At 32.4% G+C, this 27418-nt stretch overlaps 1 protein-coding gene across 1 annotated transcript in view; it reads left to right on the top strand.

The window, feature by feature from the left end:
- The window catches only part of SSBP2 (single stranded DNA binding protein 2), a 280570-nt gene that overhangs the window by 208215 nt on the left and 44937 nt on the right, over positions 1–27418 (top strand). Inside the window, exons 6-8 of the mRNA XM_019652585.1 lie at positions 13856–13915; positions 23431–23497; positions 23817–23887. Coding sequence (XP_019508130.1) covers positions 13856–13915; positions 23431–23497; positions 23817–23887 — 198 coding nt within the window. The remainder of the gene's footprint in view (positions 1–13855; positions 13916–23430; positions 23498–23816; positions 23888–27418) is intronic.

Here is a 27418-nt window from a genome sequence, read left to right as displayed (position 1 = left end):
TTTGATGAAAAGTCCTACCTTCATAACTACGTATACTCATCTACTCTGATATTCTTATTCAGACTTTCAGAAGGCAACTATTTTATTATCAGTAGCACCCTATTGTTTATACATGTAGTTAAATTCTCTACACACCTTCTCAGTTCCATTCTGTTACTAATCTGCACGCTGTCTTTACTCCCATTGGTTGCCTTTCCTCCCGCCCTCCTGACCATAGCGGTTTCAGAAATTAGTCTCAGGAAATACTCTAAATCAGGAGAAACTCCCTTTCCCTCTCCCCAGAAGTTGTGGATACCACCTTTTACTTAGATAGTGAACTAAAAGATTAGTAAGTATATCTTTTCTTAGTTTAAATTAGTGGGATATTGAAAATCTCAAGTAGAATTGACTTACTGAACTATAACATCTAACATCAATATATGTAGTTTAAAGACTCAAATATTAAAAATAGTATTTCTCAGATATAAATACACCAGGATTTGGAGAATGGAGGTAGAAAGGTTGCTTATTTATCAAAGTTCAAGAAATAAAAATTAAGTTTGATTTTTTTTTAAATGTAATTTTGAAGCTTTAAAGAACAGAGATTCTAAATATTAAAAATAGAACAAGTCTTCCTCTGGTACAAAGATAAAAGCAGCCTAAAAAAATAAAGGTGCCTGACAGCTGCTGGCTTTGATAATGCTTTCCTGCAGTCGTGGTAATAGTTTTTCTGGCCTCAACTATTAGAACAAATTAAAACTGCTCAGCTTGAGTAACTAAGTGAGTTTTTGTTTTTTTAAAAAAATTGCCGTTTCAAACAACTAAAGACCTTGCAGGGGTGACTGGATGGACAGAGAGCAAAAAAGGGAGTGTCAGGGGTTCAGAGTCTTGGATTTTCCAGTTTGAATGGAATGAAATCGTTTCCTCTTAGAAAACCCTTCTTTTTTTGTTTATTTGTTTGTCAAAATGAATATTTAAGAAAATGTTATCTTGGCCACCTTAGACCAATATTGGTTTTCCTTTCACTCTCATGTTGCTTCTGTAAGCTAAAGATGTCCCGATATTTAATATGAAACAATAAAATATCATATTTTGAAACCATATGTGGTAAGAGCTTACCTATTTTTCAAATAATTTTAAATTACAGTTTTTCTTTTGAGAAACATCTTATTGAAAATTCTTCCCAGAGTGCCACAGTTTTTATTAAAGCCCCTTGGGGGAAAAATATTTGTAGCAAATTGCAAATATGCAAAGGCTATTTATAACACAGTTATAAGTTTTTACTTAATGTTGGTTTACAGAAATAAAACTGGTCACCATTCTTTGGGAAATTAAAGATAAGGAGTATTACCAATTTCCTATATAGGAGGGATAGATTTTAAGTATACATTAGGATGGCTTCCACTTTTTTTTTTTAATGGCTTATCACTAGAAGGTGTTCAGGAATCGTTTATCTTATGTTCTGTATCAGAGGTGAACAAACTTTTCCTATAAAAAGCCAGATAGTAAATGTTTATGCTATGAAGGCTTTGAAATCACAACTCCTCAACTGTTATCGAGGTATAAAAGCAGCTACAGACACTATGTAAACTAATGACCATGGCTGTGCCAGTTAAACTCTATTTACAAAAACAAGTGGCAGGCCAGACTCAGCCCCAAGAGCCATAATGTGACCCCTCCTGATCTGTATGAATATGGTCACCGCTAGATAGCTTGTAAGAAATCCAAAGGGTAAGTCAGTGTTTCCCCATGCTTGTTCTTTGCACTACTGACATGAGAGCTTTTGAGGCACCCACTCCACATTCTTGGAAGTGGAGTGTATGGGGCTCGAAATCCTTTGTGGGTTTTTTGTTTATTGTTGTTGTTTGTTTTGTTTTTAACAGATGAATCTCACAAACTAAAATTTAAGAGCCAAATTTTGCTGACAACACTCAGCAACAGTATTCAATAAATATTTATTGGTGCCCCGCCCCACAACCCCACATGCTAGAGTTACTAATAAATAGAAACCCTTGCCCACATAGAACTTAGAGTCTACTAAGGGAAACGGTCAGTAAACAAAATTAATAATTATTTTAAAATATATGTCATTATAGATAGTGATAAGGGCTAGGGAGAAAACTGAAGTGGAAAAGGAAAGGAGACAGCATTGCAGAAGTTTGGGTAGAACGGCCAGAGAAGGACTCACCGAGACGATGCCATCCGAGTAAAGACCTGAAGGAAATGAAAGAGCAAGCATACGCTATCTGGGAAGAGTATTCTAGGCTGAGGGACAAGCAAACATAAAGCCCCTGACTTCAAAGGGTAGCTAAAGTGGAGTGTCAGTTGGGGAGCACAGTTAGATATGAAGTCGTGGGTAACAGAAAGCCACAGCAAGTAGAACTTTGTAGGTCATTGTAGGGGTTTGAGTAGATGGTTTTAACAGGGTCATTCTGGCTATGTCCAGATTAGTTTGTAGGACTGAAGGATGGAAACAGGGAGACTAGTTTGGGTATCATTGTAGAATTTTGACAAAAGATTATTATGGCCTGGACTAAGGTGGTAGAAGTGGTGAGAAATAATTGGATTCTGAATATATTATGAAGCTGGAGATGATAAATTTTTTGATGGTTTGCATATGTGTTGAGAGAAAAAGATAAATTAAGGGACTGACAGGCTTTTGGCCTCTTCAACTGGAAGAATTTACTGATGTAGGTAAAGCTTCAAGAGGAGCTATGAGGGGGAACATCAGATGCTTAGTTTTGAATTTAAGATTAACATGGTGATTAGATAGTCACAAGATATTGAACAGGGCATGGGATATCAGAGCCTGGAATTATATGGTTGAAGGTTGGGCTACAGCTATCATTTTGGGAGTCATTAGCATATGGATAATATTTAAAGCTCTGAGCCTGGATGATATCGCCAAGATAGCAAGTACAGATAGAGACAAGAAGCTCTGCAAGGATCCCAGGGCATTCTCCTGTTAAGGAGTCAGGGGGATGAGGAGGAGCCAGCAAAGAAGAATGAGAAGGAGCGTCCATGAGATAGGGGAACAAACAAACAAACAAAACAGGCGATGTGGTGTCCTAGAAGCCGAATGAAGAAAACAGTTTCAAGAAAGGAAGCAATGATCAGCTGTATCAAATGCTGCTGATAGTTCATATTGGTTGAGGACTGACCATTGACCATTGGAGTAAACAAAAAGTTATTGGCAGCCTTGATAAAGCAGTTTCAATGGAGCGATGGGGGTGAAAACCTCATAAAAGTGGATTTAGGATAAACTGGGAAAAAAGAAATTGGAGTCAATGAGTATGCCAAACTCTCAGAATTTTACTCTAAAGGGAAAGAGAAATGAGACAGTAGCTGGAGGGAGAAGAGGGGAAGTCAAAGAAAGGCTGCTGGGAGTGAAGTGGTGGCTGTTATAAAATGCTCATCCCTTCTGAGGGACAAAGAAAATAGCTCTGCAAGCACCGGTGGGAAGAGAGTATGTATAGGCTGTTGCCAGGTATCATCCATTCTACCCAGTAATCGGGTTAATCTTGAATATAAGTTATAATGCCAGGGAAAAGAATAACTGCATAGCCTTTGTGCACAGTAGGATGCTTATCAAGAGAATAAAACAGAATTACCTAGAATGCCTGCAAATATGAATACTATGTTTTCTGTCATCTTTATATTCTATAAATGATCCCTGAGATTACAAATACCTTTATAAAAAATTTTCCATTTGAATTTGTCTTATAAATTTTATTATGTACATGTATCTATTGAAGACACGTGTATTCCAAAATGCATATTTTAAATTGGAGATGGAGAAATAACTTTAGTTTGTGCAGTTTGAATTCTCTCATCTTGCTTATTTTTATACTTTTTAGCATTAGTGAAGTTAGTAAACTCTAGTTTCAAAAGACTTTTTGGTGCATTAATAAATTATGTAAAAATCTGTTCTGTAGAAAGACTGTTTTGTATAGTTTAGAAATGAGTTGAGTAATTTTAAGTATACATTTCATGTTTACAGGTAAGTAACCAAGTGAATATGAGAGAATAATTTAATTTCTAAAGAAAGTAAAAATATATATAATCTGCTACTTGTATCAGAAGACCAACCCCATAGGCCAGTTTCTTTAACAAAAGTTAACTTTGCAAGTGAATTTGAAAGGACTACTTACTGCCTCAGCAATAGAAACTTTCCTAGCATATCAAGATACTCGAAGGGTCAGACAGAACAAAGTAACTTTTTTTTTTTTTGCAAAATTTACATTTAGATAAATTAAAGTACCTGTTTCACATACTTTCATCTGGAACCAGTTTATAAGGAAATACAAATATATAATAGGGGGAAACAAAGAAGGGAATACTTTTGCATTGTTTAATGAGAAATTTAAAATGGCTTATAAAAATTGTTTTAGCTTCGTTTTTGGTTGAGTCAGCTGATAATTTATCCTAAATTATAAACTGAAATATTTATTTTTATACCCATTGTGCTTCTTAGAATACACTAATGTGGGTTGATCTGTCCTTGTAACTTAAATCAGTAGTGGGAGGCAGTACAAGGCCAGATTCAACTTATGCAGGACTCCAGATACCTGCCTCACAGACACCAAAAAAGAAAAGAAAACAAAAGAAATGTGTATATTTGTGAATGTAAGTTTATCTAAAACAAAGTATTAAAGTTTTTATCGAATGTTATTTAAACTTTTATAGTTTGTAAGACCAGCAGCTAGCATAGTCCCCATTCACAATCCACAAGTCCATTGCCACACATCTATACCTAATATATGGTAATGAAAGCTTGAGAAATAGAATCTTATTGAAAAGGCCCATAATGTAAGTGAGCAATTTTGATACTTAGACTAAATCCATATCAAAAGAATCAACCTACTTATAACTCTGTGCTGAATTGGATTAGCCTTGCCAAAATAGCATCTAGGAAACTGGATCAGTTAATACTTTACAATTTTTATATGAGTTATTTTAATTAAGTGTTGATGATGATAGAATATCTGAGATGTATGAGAGACTACGTATTTATGCTTATCAGCAGAATATGCCAGCACAAGCATGTCATTTTGTGAGCTAAATTAGTTTAATACGAGTTGGAATTAAAATGTGTTAATCAAGAGTGTCTTATCCACTGGGGTGTCAGTAATGTCTGATGGAGAATTCCATGGAAAACAGAAAAGAAACTAAGCCAATTAAGATATATGAATTGTAAAGTAATTTTGACGAAATTCATTTGATGCATAATTTATGCTTCATTACTTTTCTACAGAAAAATCCATGAAGAAAACTCATGAAGTATCTCATGGAATTTAAAATATAAAAATATGTGAATGTTCTTATATATATAAGATGGCTGAAATGAAATGCTGAAGACACAATATTCTGTAATGATTTTTCAAAATAATATTCTCAGCATGTGACTTTGAGAAACTTAACACATTTAAGAAAAAAAGATTTTCCTCTAAGTGAAATATAGAACAGCAAAATAGAGAATAGCAATCTATATAACAATCTGTATAGGAAAATCATATACAGTAAAGAGAATTGAAACTAAAAATACAGACACAGGATGAATAAAAAGTAATATTTCGTTTTTAAAAAAATGTTTATGCTTTTGGTTAAATCTTACAGTGAATCTATTTGTATTACCTTTCCAGGACTATATATAAGTAATCATAACCTGCCATATTTTTCATTTTCTAAAATTATGTTTAGGAGAAGTTTTCCCTTGAAAGAGTCTAGAATAATTTTAAAACAGTACATCAAAAATATCAGTAGAAAGATTAAATCTGCCTAAAGCCATGTCGTTACAAGACCAAATAAGGAACATATTTGGTCTTTATGAAATTAATATAATTACTAAAGATAACCCATATTTTTTCAGGCTATATATATCTCTTTGTACTTTTTTGGTTTTGCCTAAAAGTAGGTGGAAGCAGATTACTTTTTGGCAAATAACCATTTGCTAACATATTTTTGGACTAAAGACGGTTACGTGCTAAAGACAATTTGATATTAAGAAAGCGGAATGTTTCATCTTCTTACTCAAATGCTGAGCCTTTTCTTAATGGAAAGAAAACATATAAGCTATGTGGGGTAGGGAAATTTTCTTCTCTTTTCCCTGTTAGTTATTCTGGCTGGTCTCATAATAAAATTGACATGAGACAGATTAACAGATAAAAATAACCAAATTTACTACGTATGTACATATGTGGGTTCCATAAAAATGTAGGACCCAAGGACAAATCAGGCAGTGGAGGTTATTTGTCATCTAGAGGTAAGGAGAGAGGGGTGGGGGTGGTTTGAGGCTTCAAAGTGGAGGAAGGCAATTCACATTGAAATACAAACAAAAATGTCTGGTAAACAAATGTTTGCAGGGCCGCCATCTTTAACCATGGGACACAGAGAGGATCAAAGGGGTCATGCTGGGTTCCTTCCTATCACACACTAGTCATATAAAACTACTGCTACCTTTGACGAAAGCTCCCTTCCTGGAGCAGGTCCTCTATCTAACTTTTTTAGACAGTTAGGAGGAAGGTCAGAGGTTCTTCCTGCGTCTTGGCTTCTTAAAAATAACTAGCTTAAGAGAATCAATATTCCAAAGAGGCATATTTTGGGGTGCCAAAATTTGACCCCCTTCAGCTAAAACATGTTGTTTCTGAAACCTTAAAATTACAGCTTTTTAAATATATTTCAGTCTAAAAAGTCTAGTGTCCCATGTATTAACACGGCACTTTAGGAGACAAACAACTGAGAGATGAGCTGCTGTATGGAATTGTTAGCAATTCTCATGGCTGGTCTATGCTTCCGAAAAAAATCAGTTTCTTTGCTACATCATACATAAATTAATCTGACATTCTTTTATACCAAAGAGCAGTTACTAAATACTGCTACTCTGTAAAACTGCTTAAGAATTATTATCTTTAACTCTGACATCCCCAAAATAGTAAGAGAAACCTGAAAGCAGCAGAAGAGAATAAAAGGCCTTATTAGTCATCTAAATATAAGTCCTCTTATGTGTTGTTGATATGGATATTGTAATTATAACTCAGTATCTTCTTGTGGTCTCCAACACTTTGTTCATTGCCTACTTTTATTAGGTCCTCTGGAAGATACAATTTATCCTGTTTAAGAAAGCATATACATATTTTGTAAGCATTTTCTCACTAAAAAAACAGATCTAGTATGTCAATACTGTGGCTAACTCTTTACAATACCGATAGATACTGTCTATTTTTTAACAAGACAATATTTTCAACAATAAATTGGTCAGGTGAGATTTTATACAAGAGAACCAAGCTTTATTGGTTTATTATATCTTTTTCTGGTTCTTAGAGTCTTCCATCAATGTTATTCATTCTCTTCGTCAATGAGCCAGCTATGGAATCAACCAAATATTGACTGAATGCTACTCTGTATGTTCTCTCAGAATGTGCTCACTGCTCCTTCCCTTCCTCATGAACCTCATTATAGGTTATCACATTATAATGAACAGTTTGATTATAATGATGATACTCTTCTAATAATGCCACATCCATTTACCAGCATTCCCTAACCATCTTCTATGTCTCCTAGTCCTTGTTGGCATTTTACTTTAGAAATACAGATAAATAGACTAAAGACTACATATATTATCAAAACTGTACCAAAAATGTTCAAGAAAAGAGAGGTAAAGCTTACTAATTTGTTTCAGTTGTCACATTTCTTTCAGTCAAAGGAGTCAAGATCACATGCTAATTAGTGCTTTGTATGCAAATTAGCTTGCTTACCTGAAATACCATTACCTTTTTGGCTTTTCATGGTTGAGTAATAGCAAGGGTAAAGAATTCTGCACTAAGTGAATGATTGCACACTTAATGGGGGGCCTCGGAGGAAGTGTCAAGGCTGGCAATTTATTTATGGTTAGTTGGTCATGAGGATGAAATATGTGTACCTGCCTTTATTCTATAAATATATTGCTGTAGCAGGATGTTACAGTGGTAACAAAACTAAAATGATAAGATAGTTGGTCTTTGGTTTTGTTTTACATAAAATAAGGAGTTTGAACTAGTAAACTCTAAAAAGTAAAATTCTAAAAAGTAAAAATATGTCAAAAAAGCATATTCAAATAAAATTCTATAAGTCTTGTTTTGTAAGTTCATATTTTCTTACACTTGGTAATTGTGTAGTATTTCTTTAGGTCATTTAGAATGATACTATATTTTCAAAAATAGAAATAAGTTTCACAGGAATAATTTTGTCCTCAAAAAAGTTCAAAGTTACTTTGAATTCCATAAGTCTGATGTATAATTATATATCCTAGAATATACTTCAGACTTCTAAATTTTCAGAAGTGTAAACTAAATGCTACATTTGTCCACTTGTACATTTGTAACACACAAAGAAGTGAGTGTTAGTCTTCTCTTCATCATTGATATGTTCAAAATTATGCTCATAAAATAAAATATAGTATATAGAAAATGCTTAAACAATTGGCATTTTAAAGAAACTTTTATTTTTTAATGATTTAAAATTTTCTTTCTTATCAATTTATTCTGAAAGACACAGATTTAAAGAGTTTCTAAAGCCATGTTGAAATATTTGAAATAAGATATAAGGTGATTTATACATTGCTACATCAATTTTAATGATTCTAAGAAATACCAATTTTATTTTATGTATGTATTACACTTGGAAGCCTTGCGCTAGGGTAATTGCTTGCTCCCTGATACAGTTTTTGTGTTCTTTCCTCTGAAATGTGTTTTCTACATATCAAGACACACATTATACTGCAGTGCACTAAATCCTCCATGATAATGGTATGAACAAAGTGCTAAGGGAGTAGAAGGAAAGGAGCCTAGAGAGATTCTTTAAAGAGGAAATGACATTTAAAGTGGCCTTTGGAGGATTAATAGAAATGTACTTGGCTGTGAAAGGAGAGTAATCTCAAGAAGTAGAGATATTCTGGTGTTGATAAATCATATTTATAGGTTTGGGTTTTTTTTTTAGAAACTATTAATGTTAGAAAATATTAACAAAGTTAACAACATTTGAGCAATGTATCATTTAAGATGTTCAGTTTGATCTTGTAGATAGTAAAAGATGCTAGGGTTTAAGATGGTTTTTATCACCTGTAATTCCAGTGTTGGTAAATTATAAAGCAATTCCTTTGTGGAGGGACAGTTGGAATCTTCAGAGAAAGAAAGAATTGGACTGAGCAGTCTACCTTTAACTAGAGTGAGGAGGGAGAAACAGCTCGCTTCTTCTGATTCTCAGGGACTTAAGATAAAACACTAAGGGCTTAACGAAAGACAAAATAAGAAGAGGAAAACCACTCCTTTCCATTAGCAGAAAGGGCAAAGAAGAAAGGAAAATCTCTCTGTAAAAGAGAAATTTGGAAAAGCAGAAGTTTCAAATTCTATGAGTAATTCTTGATATAATGAAAAATAATAATCTTTTAAAATCGAATGACATTTATACTGAATTAAATTATGATTCTAAATCTAAATCGTAATCTAAAATTACGATTCTCTAGAAGACTACTTGGAGGACATGAGCTGGACACTTGATTTGTATTTCTGTGAGGTTTTTTTTTTTTTAGTCACCAAATATTTATTATTTTCTGGCTTTGTATATATATTTTTTTCTTTCACTTTGGATTATTCCATTTATTCTGGGAAGACAGCTGAAATATGTAGAAAAAAGAATTTATGCCTATAAATGTAGTTTCCATATGTCACAGTGCTAACTGTGCTACTCAATTTATCTTATAAAGAATCTTACTCCACAAGTTTTGTCTAATTTCAAAACCTTTTTTAATAACATAACCTTGATTTTCAGTCATTCATAGCACTACATGTTCTATCAAGTAGGGATGATGTAATATGACTTTTGAGGGTAGGCACCAGATTGAAATATTTTCTTCAGGTTTTTATTGATACTTGCCATTTGGTGAAGAGAACATTCTATTTGTTCCAGATTAGAGGACTGATAGTAGAAAACAATTTTTCCCAAAAATCGTTTCTCCTATTTATTACTAGATTGTAAACCTTGAAAAATCCTAAGCAGAGGGCAGTCTGATCTTTATCTGCTTTATTCACTGATCTGTCCAACCAATAGAACAGTGCCTTTGTAGGTGCTTAATAAATATTTGTTGAATGAATGAATCTCTAACATACCTTTTAATCATGAAGTGCAGCTCCTTTAGTCTTCCAGATGACCTTAGATCTGAACAAAGAGCTTAATTGTTCGTTGGAGTTTTGTTTTGTTTTTTTCTTTAACTAAGTTTTGCTTTTTCTCTGGAAAGCATGGAAATAAGTGTCTCCAGCTCCTTGATAAAGACGGTTTGTGCCTTAGGAGTATATGCTCATATGCCTACCTCCCACCCCACCCCCATATACTTTTAAATACTTATATTTACAATAAACTAATATTTATACTTAAGGATAATGCTGGCAATAATTAACACATAAGCATGGGTTTTTATTTTGTTGATTTTTTCAAGGGACTTTAGAAATCATCTGGGCTAACTCCCTCATTTTAAGATTTAGAAAACTAAAGCCTTGAAAATTATTTGCTCAGGTCCCCTCTGCTAATTATTGGTGGTGCAAAAGCTAGAATCCAGACCTTTGACTCAGTCAAATGTTTTTTGCACACACATTATAAATAGCTTTTTCAAGAGGAAGGCTTTTCCAGTTAATATATTGATTCACCATCGTGACACCTTTAGGTAAATATTTTAATTTCCAAACTATTTAAAAAGATTTTCCCCCGCAAATATAAACAGGAAGCGCATTTCATAATCAAGGAATCTTGAAGAACCTGTTCTTCCAGATTTATCGATACAGAGTCCACTTACATGTCTGTCAATAGATGTACTTTATATTATTAGTAGGGACTCTTTTAGGCAGATTCGTATTTTGCCATAAAAGAATTTAAATTTGTTTTAATATCTTTTTTTAATTAAAATTTATTGGGGTGACAATGGTTAGTAAAATTACATAGATTTCAGGCTGGCTAAGTGGCTCAGTTGGTTAAGAGCTCACTCAAGAGTGCGGGCTCTGAGCACCAGCAGTTCGAGTCCCAGCCAAGCTGAGCTGCCACTGAGCTGCCAACAGGTGGCACAATGGCTCAGCTAAAAAAAAAATTAAAAAAAAAAATTACATAGATTTCAAGTGTACAATTTGGTAATATATCATCTATATATAACATTGTGTGTTCACCACCCAGAATCAGTTCTTCCATCACCATATATTTGACCCCCTTTACCGTCTTCTACTACTCCCCCTACCCCCTTACCCTCTGATTGGTAACCACTAAACTATTGTCAGTGTGTATGAGTTTTTATTTCTTTGTGTGTCTTGTTCCTTTGTTGCTTTCAGTTTTATATCCCACATATTGGTGAAGCTACATGGTTCTTGACTTTTTCTGTCTTAGCATAATAATCTCAAGATCCATCCATGTTGTCGCAAATGGCATTATTTCATCTTTTCTTATGACCGAGTAGTATTCCATTGTGTATATACACCACATCTTCTTTATCCAGTCATCTATAGAAGGACACTTTGGTTGTTTCCATGTTTGGCCAAATATAATTTAAGATGTTCATTGTGAACATCTTAAATTATATTTGAAAGCAAATTGACTTCTGAATAGTGAAGTACAAATATTTGTACAGGATATTCTCAGTTGCTAGTATGCAAACCTTTGGGTTCTGTTGTTGTGTCTGTACCTCAACGTATAGACAGCTAAGGACCTAGGTGTTAACTAGATAACTTCAGGTGAGGATCAATCTGAAAATTGAGAGCTTATATTATAGCAGCACTAATTTGATATTAAAAATGCTTTACCCATAGAAATCTTTATATTTTAGTGAAAAGTAGTCAATTTTTTGTCTAAATTAACTAGATTTTTGTTGGTTTTTTTGCTTTAAATATATAGCTATAGATTGGAATTAATAAGTGTTTTTTTGGTTTGGTTTTTTTTTTGTTTGTTTGTTTGTTTTTGCCAAAAAAACATATATTGGACTTCTTAGAGGAGGACATATAAGAGGAAAACTAAAGAGAGAATCTGTCTGTCTCCCAAGCTTGTTTTGTTGGGCCCTGCAGGATCCCAGCTATCACTTGACTGCTGCTCTCTCTCAGCAGTCCCTTGATGAGGCCTCACAGTCAGATAAGAGAGTAGGGCCGTCTCATTAAAATACGTTTATTCACAATGCCGTCGATTACAGGAAAAAATTCCCTTTTCAAATAGTTCATTAAACCAACACTATAACATCATTTTACATTCAGAGGAACGTGCAAATCTTCCATGCTCTGTTTCAAATAACGCACGTCTCAATGCTTATCTCAGCATTTGGTATTTAGTAATATTTTTAACATAATTTCTATCTTGTATTCTATTTCAGAGTGAATTCATTAGTAACCTATTTTTATTTCTCCATGTTTCAGAAACTAAATTGAAATTATACTTTGGATTAGTGAATATGTCATAAAACATAACATTGTGAAAGAAAGGCAACCAGTCTAAAGCCAGTGACACAATATTTAAGTATTAGATTTTTTAAATGAGTCCAGAATTTAAAAAGACAGTTTCCTAAATGAAATTAGGTGATTAGGAAAATAGCAGAGGGAGTGCAAGTACTGGGATAAACTTCTAGTTGGCAGTATACCTAACTAATTAATCCAGTTTACAGTTTCAGAAATGATAAAAGGGAGACAACTTTGATCAGATATGTGTAAACTAAGCATTTTTTAAATGTAAACTTGGAAAATCCACTTAAGTTTTATCACCTGGAGGTGACAGTATTACCTGAATGATCCACTTTTCTGTTCTTTTAAAACATCTCCTGGGAATACATTATCATATAAGACCACGGTGACAAAAGCCAAATTGCTTGCTTAATCCTAAAGTCCCTCTTGTTGGTTTGTCCATAGCCTCCAAAAGATATTATAGGAAATGTCTGCACAGCATAAATTTGTTAGGATTTTATTCTTCAGATGCTGCTTTTAAAGTAGGCCTTGAAAATATATGTAGGCATGAACTACAGCTCGAATTTCTAAAAATGTTTGTAGAAAATACATTATAAATGTGGAATTTAATTATGTTAAGTACTATAGATTTGGCTCCCTCAAGCCTTTGTTAAATTGATTCTTAATTTATATAATTCATTCTTAATATTTTACTTTATAAGTTCAAACCTTTAGAATTGATAATTTGATTATATTCCATGTAAGGAATAATCTTACATTTAAGTAAATTATCTGTTATGATGTAATTGAACAAACATATTACTTTTATGTTTATAGAAAAAATATAATAATTACATTTTGAATAATTTCATTTTGAATTTTGAATAATTTTAGGAATAATTTCAAAAAATGGTGCCCAAATCTGAGTAATAAAAAATATTCTCTTTCCATGTAGCATTAGACTAGCACTAAAATACTTATAGGATATTTTTGAAGCAGTTCTTGGACTGACAGTCAACATATCTTAGCTGATTCATCTTAGTGGACTGATAGTCAACATATGAAACATATCTGATTCATCTAATAAATTGACTTGAGTTTTAATATAAGACCATTTTTTTCTTTTGTTAAAAGTACACACCTCATAATCTGCTAGGCTCAAAATATACAAAGAAACTTCAGCTTTAAAATTTATAATTAGTTTTGAATCATACCAAACCCTTGATCAAGGAAAGCCAAATCTCTTTTACCACAATGACTCTTGGAAAAGAATTTTTTTTTTTACCATTTTAAACAGAGCTATAGAAGTAAAGGTGAAGAAATTTGGGGACTTTAAAGTTATTAAAGGAAATTGATAACCAAACCTGATAATTTAGTCATTTTACATTGTGCTCTTTTTTATTTTGTTTTGTTTTGTTTATTTGTTTGTTTTATTTCAATAGCCTTTTATGTCACCTCGGTACCCTGGAGGTCCAAGGCCCCCATTGAGGATACCTAACCAGGTAAGATTTATGTGCTACTTAAGTTTTTTGTTTTGTTTTGTCTTGTTTTGTTTTTCTGTTTTTGAAGAATCAATAAAGGTCTTAAAAATGTCAGAAATATTTCTTACCTATAAAAACTTTAAATTATCTTTTCTCTCTTCCATTTAATGCTGCTTCTAGTAATATATAATCTACTTCAAGAGTTGGAAACTACAATCCATAGCTTGGCTGTTTCTGTAAATAAAGTTTTTGTAGAACATGGCCACACTCAATTCATTTATGAATTATCTATGGCTTCTTTTACACTGCAATATAAGATTTGAGTGGTCATGATAGAGACCATAGATGGCCTGCAACCCTAAAATATTTACTATGTGGATCTTTATAGAAAAAAGTTTGCTGACACTTGGAGTCTGTCATGTACATTGAACCTAATTTTTAAATATGCATAATTTTGGTATATGCCAATTATATTCTCATTTAAAGGATGGCAATAAAATTTTCTGTGAACGTAATTTGGTTTATTTTTATATATTTTCAATATCATGGCTCTAGCATTCATATCAATTTTGCCCAATTATATTGGCATACTAGGCATATCGCTAGCTGCTTGCTTCTAATAGGATTAGATCTATTAATAAAGAAATTATTAACAATAGATTGTCTAACTTTTTTTTTTACCTACAAGAGCTCTGAGTTTTCATAAACTTTTGTACTCAAATAGTTTTTAATCAATACCATAAATATTTATTTGCTAAATTGAACAAAGCACAGTTTTCACTTGTAAGGTGTTTATAGTTTAGTTTTAAGATACAGATAACATACAGGTGTATAATACAAAAAGAAATTGAATGCTTAACCAAATGGAATATTTAAGATCATGGTTTTGTCACTTTCTTTAATTCTGTTACTTGTATACCTCAGCGTTTTCCAGGATCTAAAGTAAACTTGTTATTACAATAAATTCTTTTTCATTCTTATTCTCTGTTTCTGCTTCCTTCCCGACCCAAAACAGAAGGAAGTTGCACTTACTAGTACATTTGATAGCAAACAGCGTCTGCTTCTCTCCTAACTCTTACTGAAATTATGCATTGTCCTTTAAGTGTCCCAGTTTTCTGGTGTTCTCTGCTGCTATTGCACACAGCACCCACATTCACCCCCAGGGGAGAACGTTACTTTTATTGGAGTCGTGATGGTGTTTCAGACATCCCAACCATAGCTTTGTATATTACATAGATATAAGAGCCTCCCGAAAATCTGAATTAGGGAAATGTGAATTTCTTGTACAAGTGTATTGGTAGAATTTTTTTCACTTCATATATTCCGTATCAGTGGTGAAAATACGATGGAATTATTGGAGATCCATCCATTTGTCATTGTTGAAATCTCTGCTTTGTAAAAGATACTACACTAGGTTCTATACCTATTGTAGACTGGCAAAATGAAAGGCACAGTTTTAGGAAGAGAAGTGGGTTGGTTGTGGTGATGTGGAATTGTAAATCTAGATTGTTTGAAATTTTTTTAAAGAACAAGTTTATAATGCCTTTGGATTTTTAAAAGACATAATTAAAACGTTAATGGTAATAAAGTGTTATGATTTAGGCTCTTTTCCTCAAGAGTTTTAAACACCCTTTACCTAAATATATTTTAAAACAATTGTGCTCTTCTATGAGTAGCTCTTTTTTTGTCCCCACCAACAAGTATATAGTTAAACTTCATTAATTCAAACATGTAACTCAAATTTACATTTGTGTTATTTTAAAAAATAATTTTCTGAGCAAATTAGTTGTGTTAATAGTATGAACATATTGTCTTAGGAAATAATTTAACTTTTTTTAGGAGCATGATGCTTTCAAGCAACAAAATGCTTCTTCAATTTCATTATGTAGTCATTAAAGTAGAATTGGTAAAACTGTTCTTGGTGATTAATTCAAATGATATATGCAAAAAAATGTTAAAATTTTTTTATTCTTTATTTAAAATGACCACAAACTAATGAAATTTTGTTTTATTGATAGATTGTATCTAAGAAAATAAAAAGTGAAATACCTCTTCAATGGTGTTTAGTCATTGTAACATAGTAGACATTTCTTTAATAAACAGATACTTTGGAATGTATAATTATTAATAATTAGACTATAGATTTTAATTTAAGTTCTCCTGGGCTGGTTTTCATGGTTTGGGACTATATCCACAATGCTTTATACTGTTTGTGTCTTCATAAGACTGGATATTTGGTATATAGTATAATATCACTATGTATACCAAAAAATATACAAAGTTGTAATAGTCTCTAAAATGATGAAAGAGAAGTCAAATTACAAAACTACAATATAGCAAAGAATAAATATATATGGAAGAACATACGAAACACAGAAGTTGAGTCCAAAAATATTTTTGATTCCACCATTTTACCCTGGAATTGATTGAACTGTCCAAATGGGTCATTGGTGTTGAAGTAACCTGGAGTAGAGCAGGTCTTTATCCTTCTCAGATAAAATATCTAATCAGAAAAATTCACAATATTCATTCAACACTATGCTGAGGGAACCAAGACAGCCAGAAATACAGACTGTTAGTAAGTGATACCAAGAATAAACAATTGATTTAGTCTAAAGAAATTTGAGAATTTATACTCTATTTCTGACCATTCCTAAAACTCTGTCAACAGATATGTGAATTGAAATAACACATAGTTAATGCTGTTGACCATTTTATATTCTAAAGCTGATTTTGGTATTCTAAAAGCACATTACATCTAACTATTTTATTGAAAGTCTCAAAGGTATTTGTCCAACAATAGAGGAATGGTTAAATAAACTGAGATAATATGCAACTATTAAAAGGCATGCTATAGAATTAAATTTATTGATAAAAAATATTTATGATGTATTACCAAATATGAAAAAGAAGGAAGGACCAAGACATATACAGTTCATCACCTTTGCCATATCGCTGTATATACTCAGAGAATTTCCCCACGCATGTGCCCCCTCCATACAGATACACTTGTCAAAAAGACTGTGAGGGTCATATCCTTTATTTCTTGGTGGTAGGATTATGAGTGATGTTTTTTATTCTGTGTTTTTAAAGTTTGCATTGAGCAGGTATTTCATTTGTGATTAGAAAAGAATGTTATTAGTTAATTATATACATAGATAAATAAAAGTACAGATATTTTATTCTGGTTATTCACATATCAGATTTCCTTTATTAATATTGAATATATAGTTTTTACATGATAAAAGGAAAAAAAATGGATGCTGAGGATAGGCAAATCTTAAAAAGACTTTTCTTCATCATTGTTCAAATAGGGAAAAAATCAGTAGGTATTTGAGCAGGAAAAAAGGTTGTTGGGACATTTACTTGTATACAGAAATGAATTTACTATATCCCTATATAACCAAGGTATTTTAAACAAACTACATACTTTTTTTCACATGTTCTCTTATTCCGATAGACACTATTTGTATTTAGCATGTCCTTCACCAGTAATTTTCTGTCCTTGTAAAATTTTTCACATGTAGAAATTAACTTTTATTTAATGATATCAATATGCAAACATAAAAGAAAGACTTCAGCTGCATAAAAAGAAATATGTTCTACATTGCGTAAATAGTAGGAGTCTTATAGCTAAAATTGTAAGGATGATAATAGCATATCTCTAACTTCAAAAATTAAATATGTTGCACCTGTTTAATATAAATTAGTGGTTATGGTGAAAACAATAAAGTAGCTGTTTTTGCCAATTTAAAATATCCCTTCCTATCAACTGGGATGTCCATATTTCTTTATTGCTTAGTGATAATTACACTATTAATGTATTTAAATTACTATTTTGAATCCAATGAAACTCAAAAATATATTCTTTATGAATTTGAATTATGAGTATATCCTAGATATTTGCCTTTTCCAATTATTTTCTACCATTGTAGGAAGGAAATTAACAAATTCATTGTCTGACAAAAAATAAATTCATTCTCCTTCCCAAAACAAGAAAAGTTTACATAGTGAATGCTGTGTACTCAATTTAAGTTATAGTTATACAGAGCTTTTTGATACAATGTTTACTACTTTTGCCAAAACATATATCATTATCTGATAGCCATTATGTCAGATATACCCTTTCTGGATATAAGACAAAAAAAAAATCCATGTATTGGATTGGAAATTTCATAGAACTATATAAAATCTCATTTTAGAATTATTCAGTGATTCAACAAATATCTGTTGAGGTTTACTATGTGCCAGACACAATTCTAGATGCGGAGCTGCATCAGTTAACAAACTAAAGAAAACCACCTTGTGAAACTGGCATTGTAATGCAGTACTGCCCAATATAACTTTCTGGGATGATAGAAAGGTCCATTTCTACACTGTCATAGGCGATAGCTTTATCGTACTTAGAGCACCTTTGAGTACTTGAAATATGGCTAGAGTGACTGAGGAACCAAAATTTTAACTTTATTAATCTTAATTTAAGTTTAGCCGCATATAGCAAAGGACTACTGTATTAGATAGTGCAGTTACAGTGGTTGAGATATAGAAAAAAGAAAAATAAGTAAATATATATATGTCAAATGGTGAGCTGTGCTTTGGAAACAAATATCTTCTTACACTGAATGTAACATTTCTGTATTTTAATATCTTTTCTGTTGATAATGCCTTTTTACAGGAAAAAAAAAAGGGAAAATGATGTTGTTGAAAGACCTCAATTGTGTTAAGCATCTTAGATTCAAATGCCAGCAATGCCCAGTTATGTATGACTGTGAGCAAGTCACTTTACTTTTCTGGGGCTTGATTTTTTTTTTTTTTTACCAGTAAAATGGTAGTGCACTCAGGTATTTCTAAAATCCCTTCTAGTTCTAAGTTTTCTTGATTATATTATTCTACTTCATTTCATATCATTGAGGAGACTCATTAAAAATTGGGGTAGATCAAAATTGTTACCTGAATTGTATCATAAAAGCATTGGTAAATTCACTATTTTTTTGTCATCAGGTAAGCATTTAGTCTCTATAAGTAGGCTATCTAATGATATCAAGGAAATATACACCATAATCTTAAGTTCCTACAGGGGCTTAGCATTGGAATCATATGATAAATCCTTTGTAAACTAAATGATTCGTTCATGAAGCAAGACATTTCTCCATTTAATTATTTCTGTTTTAATAAAATTTTGTATTATTTCATCTATTTTAAATTCTAGAATTTAAGGCTTGTCTTTTAGAACTTTTGGAGTATGATAATCTGATTTGAAGCCCTGGTGTTGCTACCTGCCACTGGTATAACCATGGACAAATTAACAAATTACTTATGCATTAAACCTCAGTTTCTCATAATCAAAAAGGATTAATAATAGCCTCAAGATATTGTTCTAGGCATTGAGTGAAATAATAAATATAAAGAGCTTAGCACAATTCCTAGCACAAATATGCTAGCTCATAAGTGTATATTATTGTTGATTTTATGCTTGTTATCATTAAGAACCTCATCATTAGTGTTATTTTCTCTGTCAGAGTGAAGATTTTTTTTTTATGGAACAAAGAATGTATGCCAAAATTTGCAACTAGTAAAACAAGTCTGAATAGAACACGTATAATATGTTTAAAAATATGAAAATAATATCAACTACAAGATGTATAAATTGGGGGGGGGGGGTTCCCCCTGACATTAAAGGTTTAAGGAATGCAGTGATTATGCCCTTGTTGATGCACAAAACCATAATCTGATCATCCCCAGAACTGATAAAATTTTCAAAAGTTAGGATTTGACTTATTTTAAAAGACAAACACTAGCGACTAAAAGTTAAATTTAGATAAAGACACTCATTTTGAAAGACAACTTCACACTGATCAAGATTTCTGTAGGATTATGCTATATTTTTAAATGATGAATAGAAACAAAGAAAGACATCATTGTTCTGATATTCCAAGATAAACAAGAAAAAGCAAAATTTTGAATTTGTCTTTGAAATTCATTTTTAAAAATTTGAAAATGATTTCCAGTGATAAAGTATTATTTCTCCTGTGAGATTTAGAAATTCATAATCAAAGTCCAGAATGTAAAACTTTAACCACGTGGAGACTTTAAAAAAGCAAGAACTTCAAACTCACATTTGAAGATAATGTTGGTTAGTCATATATTTTCAATCTTCCTCCTAATTCACTTTTTTATAACTTTTGATAGCATTGACCATTTCTCCCTTCTTGAAACTGTCTTTATTTTTTCTGAAATGTAGGTCTTAGTCCCCTCCTTAATTTCATACCTATTCAGTCTCAGTTTCCTTTCCTACCTCTTCCTGGTATTTCTAAATAATTACATATTTGATCTTTTTTCTTCTTACTCTTTGAATTCTATTCCATTCTTATGACTTTATCATTGATGATTCCTAAAACTGTCAAATCTAAGCCCTATCCCTTTTATTCCTTCAATAAATATGTATTATTCTGAGCCAGCAGACACAGATAGGGTCCATACTCTCTCAGAATTTACAGTCTATTGGAAATACAGAGAAGAAAACAAGCTATGATCATATTTAGGTTCTATGAAAATGGGGTATAAGATCTTGCAAAAGCACATAAAAAGCCCTTACCTTCCTTGCATGCTAAGACATTCAGGGAGGCAAGGAGTCACACAGAGAGGTGGCAGAAAGAAGCAGTGGCCATTGTAGCTGGGAGATTAATTATATATTGAGCAAAAAATACATTGATTGAGCAAATAAGTAAAATATATTGAAGATAATAAAAGGTTTTTTACTGTTGGAGAAAATACAAACACAGAAAGGAAGAAGGATAAAATAATCCTGAGGTTTTGGATTGGAATTGGAGGTACTAGTGTTGGAGAGTCTGAATTTATGGTATGTGTGTGTACAAAAGAGAGAGAATTAGTCATAGATGTGTATGTGTGTGCATATACACATACATAGATTTTTGAGCTCAGAGTCTACTGAGAGGGTCCAAAAGCAATATACCCAACTAACAATGAACACTGTGAGAACCCAGATCTTGATGTGTGAGTACTGTTCTTCACTAGAAGGAATAAGAGCCCTTGGGAGAAAAGACTGACTCCAGACCTAGGCCAGAAAAAGTATGAGATGAACCTGGAACATATTTTGCCAGTAAGGAAATGCTCCCAATATAATGAAGATGTGCCAAAGGGACCCAAGATACTGGAAGAGCCTCCCACTGGCTAAATCTTGGATAATTTGCATATTAAAATAAATGATGATAGTAGTAGATTACAATCCATTGAACATAATAGGAATGCATAGATTTATACTTGAATAATTACATAATAAATAAATAAGGGAAAGCTCTTCCTTACGGTGGAGTGCCCACTGATAAGCATAGAAAGGATGATAGGGGATATATCCATTTGGTAGCGATGATAGTGCTTAGGAGTTGTCAGTAGATGCTACTGACAACCTTGGCATAGCTCTAATACTAATAGTAATCAGTTACAAAGGGGAAACGTAATGATCTTACGGTGTGGAAACCTGGTAGCCACCAACACAACCAGATAATAAAAGTTAATATCACCAATAATGGGATGAGTCAACTTCAGGTACTCAGTAATGTGATCACTGAAAAGAGCATAGCAGCATTTCTGTGGAATTTCTGCTAAGAAAATATGAGCTGAGTTTGCATCATGAACAGACATTAGAAGACCATCCTCTAGAATTTAACACTCATTCTCTTTAAAACTGTGAAGGACATGAGAGGGAAAGGCTGAGGAATTATTACTGCTTGGAGGAGCATGAAGAAACATGACAACGAAATGCAATGTGTTTCATGAGGTCCTTGGTCCCTGAAAGAAAAAAGAAACATTATTGAGACAAGTGTCAAAATTTGTATGTGGTCTGTGGCTTGGGTGGTAGTGTTGTGTCGTCGTTGATTTCCTGATTTGAAAAGTTGTGTAGTAGTTATGCAGGAGAATACCCTTGTTTAGGGAGCTATATTCTGCAGTACTTAGGATTGATGAAGGCATTAGGTCTGCAACTTGCTATCAAGTGGTTCTGAGAAAGACTTAGGATAAAATGAGAGAGAGAAGGAGAAAGGGTGATGGGGCAAATGTGGTAAAATTTTAGCAGTTGGGCAATCTGTGTCAGGGTATATGGGAATTCTTTATACAATCTATGTAATTTTTCTATAATTAAAAAAATATGTACATATTTAAAAGCAAATAGAAGGAAAACTTATCCCAGACTAGGGTTGTAGGGAAGAATTTTCTTAGGAAGCGATTCCTAAACTGAGATTTAAAACATGTCAGCAATAAGCACTTAAGGATCTGTGAGCTCCTTGAGAGGATAGTTTAGTTTTAGTTTTAGTTTTAGTTTTGTTTTGTTTTTAATGGCTGGCATTTAGATATTGTTGATTGAATGCATAAATTGAAAAAAACTAAAAGTTGGTATGGCTGGACTGTAGAATGTCCGTGTGGCAGTGGCAACAAATTAGGTTGGAAAGGTAAGCAGGGAACAGATCATATAGTAGGAACTCAAATGTATTGATTTCAGGTGTACAATTCTGTAATACATCATCTTTATATCACATTGTATGTTCACCACCCAGAGTCAGTTTACACCCCAATAAATTTTAATTTTTTAAAAAAAGGGAAAATGTATTGAGTGTGCATGTAAGCAAAAAAAAAAATCAAATAATTAGAAAACTAGCATGAGAAATGGCAGCTCTGTACTGCATCCCAAGTGATAATTACGGAAACAGTTCTGATCTGGATATAGAAATTCTTTAATATTAATTTTTTTTAATATTTGTAATTTTAAACGAATTAAACAAGATTTATCCTGCTTTAAATTAGAAAACCTTTATAGCAATTCTTGCCTGTTGTCAGGAGTATGTATATATGTGTGCACATATATACTTCATAAGGTTTAAATTGCTTATAGCTTCCTTCAGCTCTAAGCGCTGTTCAGACAACTATAAAATGTTGCAATTCAGTATATATCCAGTATCATACCCTGCATAAATTAACTCTTAATCTCCATCTTTTTTAGTTGTAGTTCTCTTTTTCCATACAGCCAAATTGTTTGAACTTAATTGGAATATTACTTTTCTAAATAGTTTCTAAGGAAAAATGTGACTACAAAAAATATTCATTGGCCTCTTGGCATTTTAGTCCTTCTACTCTTGCAATCCCAAATGAGTAAAATAACCTGTAGAAACAGAGAACTTACATTGAAGAAGCAAAATTACTTATTTTAGTACACTTAGTAAATTAATTTGGAGGCAAGCATTCATTATACTGCTGAGAAAAATATACAACAATTTTTGCCTAGATTTTTCCCAAAAAAACAATACTTACTTTGTTTGCCACAAAATGGGCAAAATAGAATCTTTTTAGAACTAAGAACTAATACTAGGTATATAGACATATGAAATTTATAAATGAATGTCAAAAACAAAAAAATCTTGTGAAATACTCAGCTCTATTCTGTAATTATAGACATTTTAAGAGAATTGTTAAAGCACTTATTTTATAAATATTTACTTTTAATTTTGTTTTACTAAATATATTAGGCACTTGGAGGTGTCCCAGGAAGTCAACCATTACTTCCCAGTGGAATGGACCCAACTCGACAACAAGGTGACTACCTTAAAGTAAAAGTGAAATAGGTGTGCAGAATCTCAAAAGAAATCCTATATTTTTACAGAAATTTGTACTTGGATAAATCTTTCATAATTATAGCAGTTGCATTTTTGCAGATAACATGGCCAAATTATTTATATTTTCAGTTAACTCTTAATTATGCATGATAGCGAGGGTAGTGATAACATAAGAAACAGAATAATTAAACACCAAGCAGAGAGAAGGTGACTAGACTCTGGTTTAGCACTCATGTTCATTATATTGCTAATATCTTCACACTTTTGGGTTTTTTGTTTTGTTTTGTTTTGTTTTTTAGGACATCCAAATATGGGTGGACCAATGCAGAGAATGACTCCTCCAAGAGGAATGGTGCCCTTAGGACCACAGGTAAATGAATAATCAATGCAGAAAGCAAAAGCTAAGTTTTTTTTTACTTTATTTTATATAAACAAACTATATTATATGTTGGCTTTTGTTATATGAATTAAAGGCTTGATATAATATGTTTTTTAGTGCTGGAGAACATAATATCTGTGACATGTCCAAATTGATGTAACAACAAACTATACCTTCACAGGTGCTATCACAGATATGTTCAGTACATTTAAGAATATACATTGCATAGAAATACATTATAGTAATTATTATAAAAAGGTAACTATTACCATTTTAGTTATTTTTTAAGGAAATATATAAAATTATTATAAAAGATAACCACATAAGTTAAATAAGTTAAACCCAGTTGATCAAAAATATGAAATAGAGTAAGCAGCGTAAAATATATTTCTGTAAGTCTTTTAGAGAATGCCATTAACAATTTATACAACCATATTTTTTTATAAAATACGAAAACAATGAAGCATCATTTAGAAATAAACATTAAAATGGGTCTTACTAAGCAAGCATAATGCGTCAGTATATATCTATGTTAGCCTACTTCTCTATCAGTATTTCCCAGAAGTATATATACAATAAGGTTGAACCTATTCTAGTTGTTAGTGACATTTTTTTAAGTATGCTGTTCCAGGATATCACTTATTTGAGCTAAAATATTTTGTGTGTGTCTCTTGGGAAAACTACCTGGGGTAGAAATTAATTTTATAATGTTACATTTCAAAGAAACTAACCCAAAACCCAGAATTTAAAATTTTTACCTCATAGGTCAGAGGTTAGCATGTCATAACACTAGTTAAAAGATGAATTAATTTATTTTCATTATCCTTTCCAAAAATAGCATTGTAAGCGAGCATTTTACGAGTCTGTTTCATGAATCCACTTTTTAAAAATTGAATTAATATTTTGTTGTGTGCCCAATGGAATCAAAGAATTAAGAATCTAACACCCAGATAATATGACATAGACCTAAGAGTTTCTAGCCAACATGCAATTATATATATATCAACTATATTGAAACATGAAGGACATATAACCAAATTTTTCAGAGATACCCTATTACATAAAAAAAATGCACTATATAAATATATGTGAGGTCATCAAAGTCAGAGGAAAATCAATCATATAAATGTCACCCACAAGCAGAATGCATCTTTTGTACTACAATTATAGAAACAGCCTCCGGAATATTGTCATTAGCTTTATGCAGAAACAAAATACACGTCTCATTCTTATCATAGATATTATTTTCATTATTTTTGGAGCTTAAGGTCAGTGTGGAAAAGAGGACAACAGTAGTTATCTATTGGAACAATTGAATTACCAGAACAAAGAAATATATATTGTCTAATGATTCTTAGAGAATGCCAATTTAGACAAAGTGCACACCTCAAACATACTAGTAAACGCGATTAATAATTACTACATGGATGAAGAAATACAAGTTTGCTTCATATATTAGCACATTTTTCCCATCCTTTAATCTATTTTAAATCTAAGTTCAGTGGCAATACATGATTTTTAAAAATTTATATTCTTTCAATAGAAAAGCAAAATTATCTATTTAATCAAGAAACATGATTAAGCAACAAAGCAAACAAAAGCAAAAGTGAATTTAAAGAGACATAAAAAAATATTATTATGCCTTCCCTAATACCAATTTGAAGTCATTTTTCTACTTGCTTTTGTGCTAAGGTACACTTAGCTTGCCTGTGTTCTTATGCTCAGTGAATGCCATATGATTAACAGAAAAATTCACCAAGACCACCCAACTAGCTCTAGTTCCTCTAGAAATCTAAAAGGATTTATGAGTTATCTACAAGAAAAAACATACCATGATATCCAAGTCAGACACCTGAGATGGATTAATGATGAGATGAAAGTACGTGATGGGCTCTCATGTAAAGAGAGAGTAAACTGACTTCTGTATTTTCAAATCTAAGATAGGAGGTAGAATTCAGTTCAGTATAAGGAAGAACTCTCTAGAAATTAAACTGCCCAATCATGGAAAAACTCTATAAACTTCCCAAGTTTATAGAGAACAACCATTTTGTCAGGAACATTGCATTGGGAGAGAGATTAAACCAGATGGAATTGTATAGCTGCCATCAGCTTTTAAATTCAGTGATTCTAAATTAGCGCTTTCTATTCTGCCTTTGTTAATACCACTTAGAAAGCTAGTTGTTATTGTCTCTTATCTTTCTGTTTTCCTTTTTGCTTCATACTATTCACAAAATGAAAATATTTTGTAAATCTATTAAATTATATATTAGGTAATTTCTTACACGTTTCCTGTGATACTTGAGCACTGCGTGTACAAAGATGAGTAAACCAGACTCTGCCTTCAAGTTATTTGTTGGTGAGCAGGAGATGCAGATACATAAAAATAAATAAAAAATAAAAAACTACTATGCAGGAGAAAAAAAATCTAGAACAGAAATATGCATACACTGTCAGGGAGTCATTACATAAACCAGCAAAGTAATTCTGTTAGGGTCCAGAGCTCAAGGGATGCAGATGAGAAGAGAACTCATTTAAAGTGGGTCTCTTATTAAGGGTGACAAGAAAGAGTTAGCAGCCATAATTCTCAAGCACCAGGTATCATACTTTTAATGCACCAGGCACTATGATAGGAGTTTTATGTGATTTCATTTTATCCTCCAACAAGCTTAAAAGGGAAATGATATTATCACATTACAGATAAGAAAATTAAGGTTGAGTGGATCATTGGGAGAATCACTCACTGGCCCAGGTTCACACATACAGAAAGAGGCGCAGAGAAAATGGAACAGTGGCAACAGAGATTCAAACCAATGTCTTTCTATGTCCAGAGATATCAGGAAAATTACAGTTTTTCTTGATAAAATAAAACACAGATCTTCTAAGACCCAAACTGAGGGGGAGACTTTCCTTATGAAGCATTTTTATTATACTTTACCATTCAGATTTTTGTTCCCAAAGACTTTCTTCTCAGAGACTCCTTGCTAGCACTGCTGCTGCCACCACTGTGCTTGCTCCAAAGGTTAAGGGAAATAGCTGTTCTTTTAACAATGACTCAGGTGTGGATAGAAACCTCCCACTCCCCCGTAGCACACAAAATTTGCATGTGAAAATAAGATTTCCTGAAAGTAAAAGAAATAAACAATGAGAATAACATGTAACTAGGTAACTTATTTATAAACAGTGGCTTCCTCTCTGCAGTTAACAGACTTTTCTCTCATTAAATATTTTCTTGGCACCTGAGCACCTACTACACAGAAGGCCACAGCAGATGAGTTAATATGCATGTAAATGTGTATTGCTTGTTTCTGAATCACAAGAAATTCAGTAGGCTGCAGGATGTAGTTGGGAGATAGGGAGGAAGGTCGGAATTATGGGAAATGAGGGCAGGAAATACAGGCTGGCTGATCTGTGACTAACCTCACTGAGCTATGCTGAGGAGTCTAATCTTCATTTTATAGGCAGTGTGGGTCATCATGGCTTTTAAGTGACAGAAAGAGGACTGAGTTTTAGAAGCATAGTTCT

This window comes from Hipposideros armiger, unplaced genomic scaffold, assembly GCF_001890085.2.
Source record: "Hipposideros armiger isolate ML-2016 unplaced genomic scaffold, ASM189008v1 scaffold_182, whole genome shotgun sequence".
Taxonomy (NCBI): Eukaryota; Metazoa; Chordata; class Mammalia; order Chiroptera; family Hipposideridae; genus Hipposideros; species Hipposideros armiger.
The sequence above is the reverse complement of the archived record's forward strand: the minus strand, read 5'-3'. Positions and strand labels throughout refer to the sequence as shown.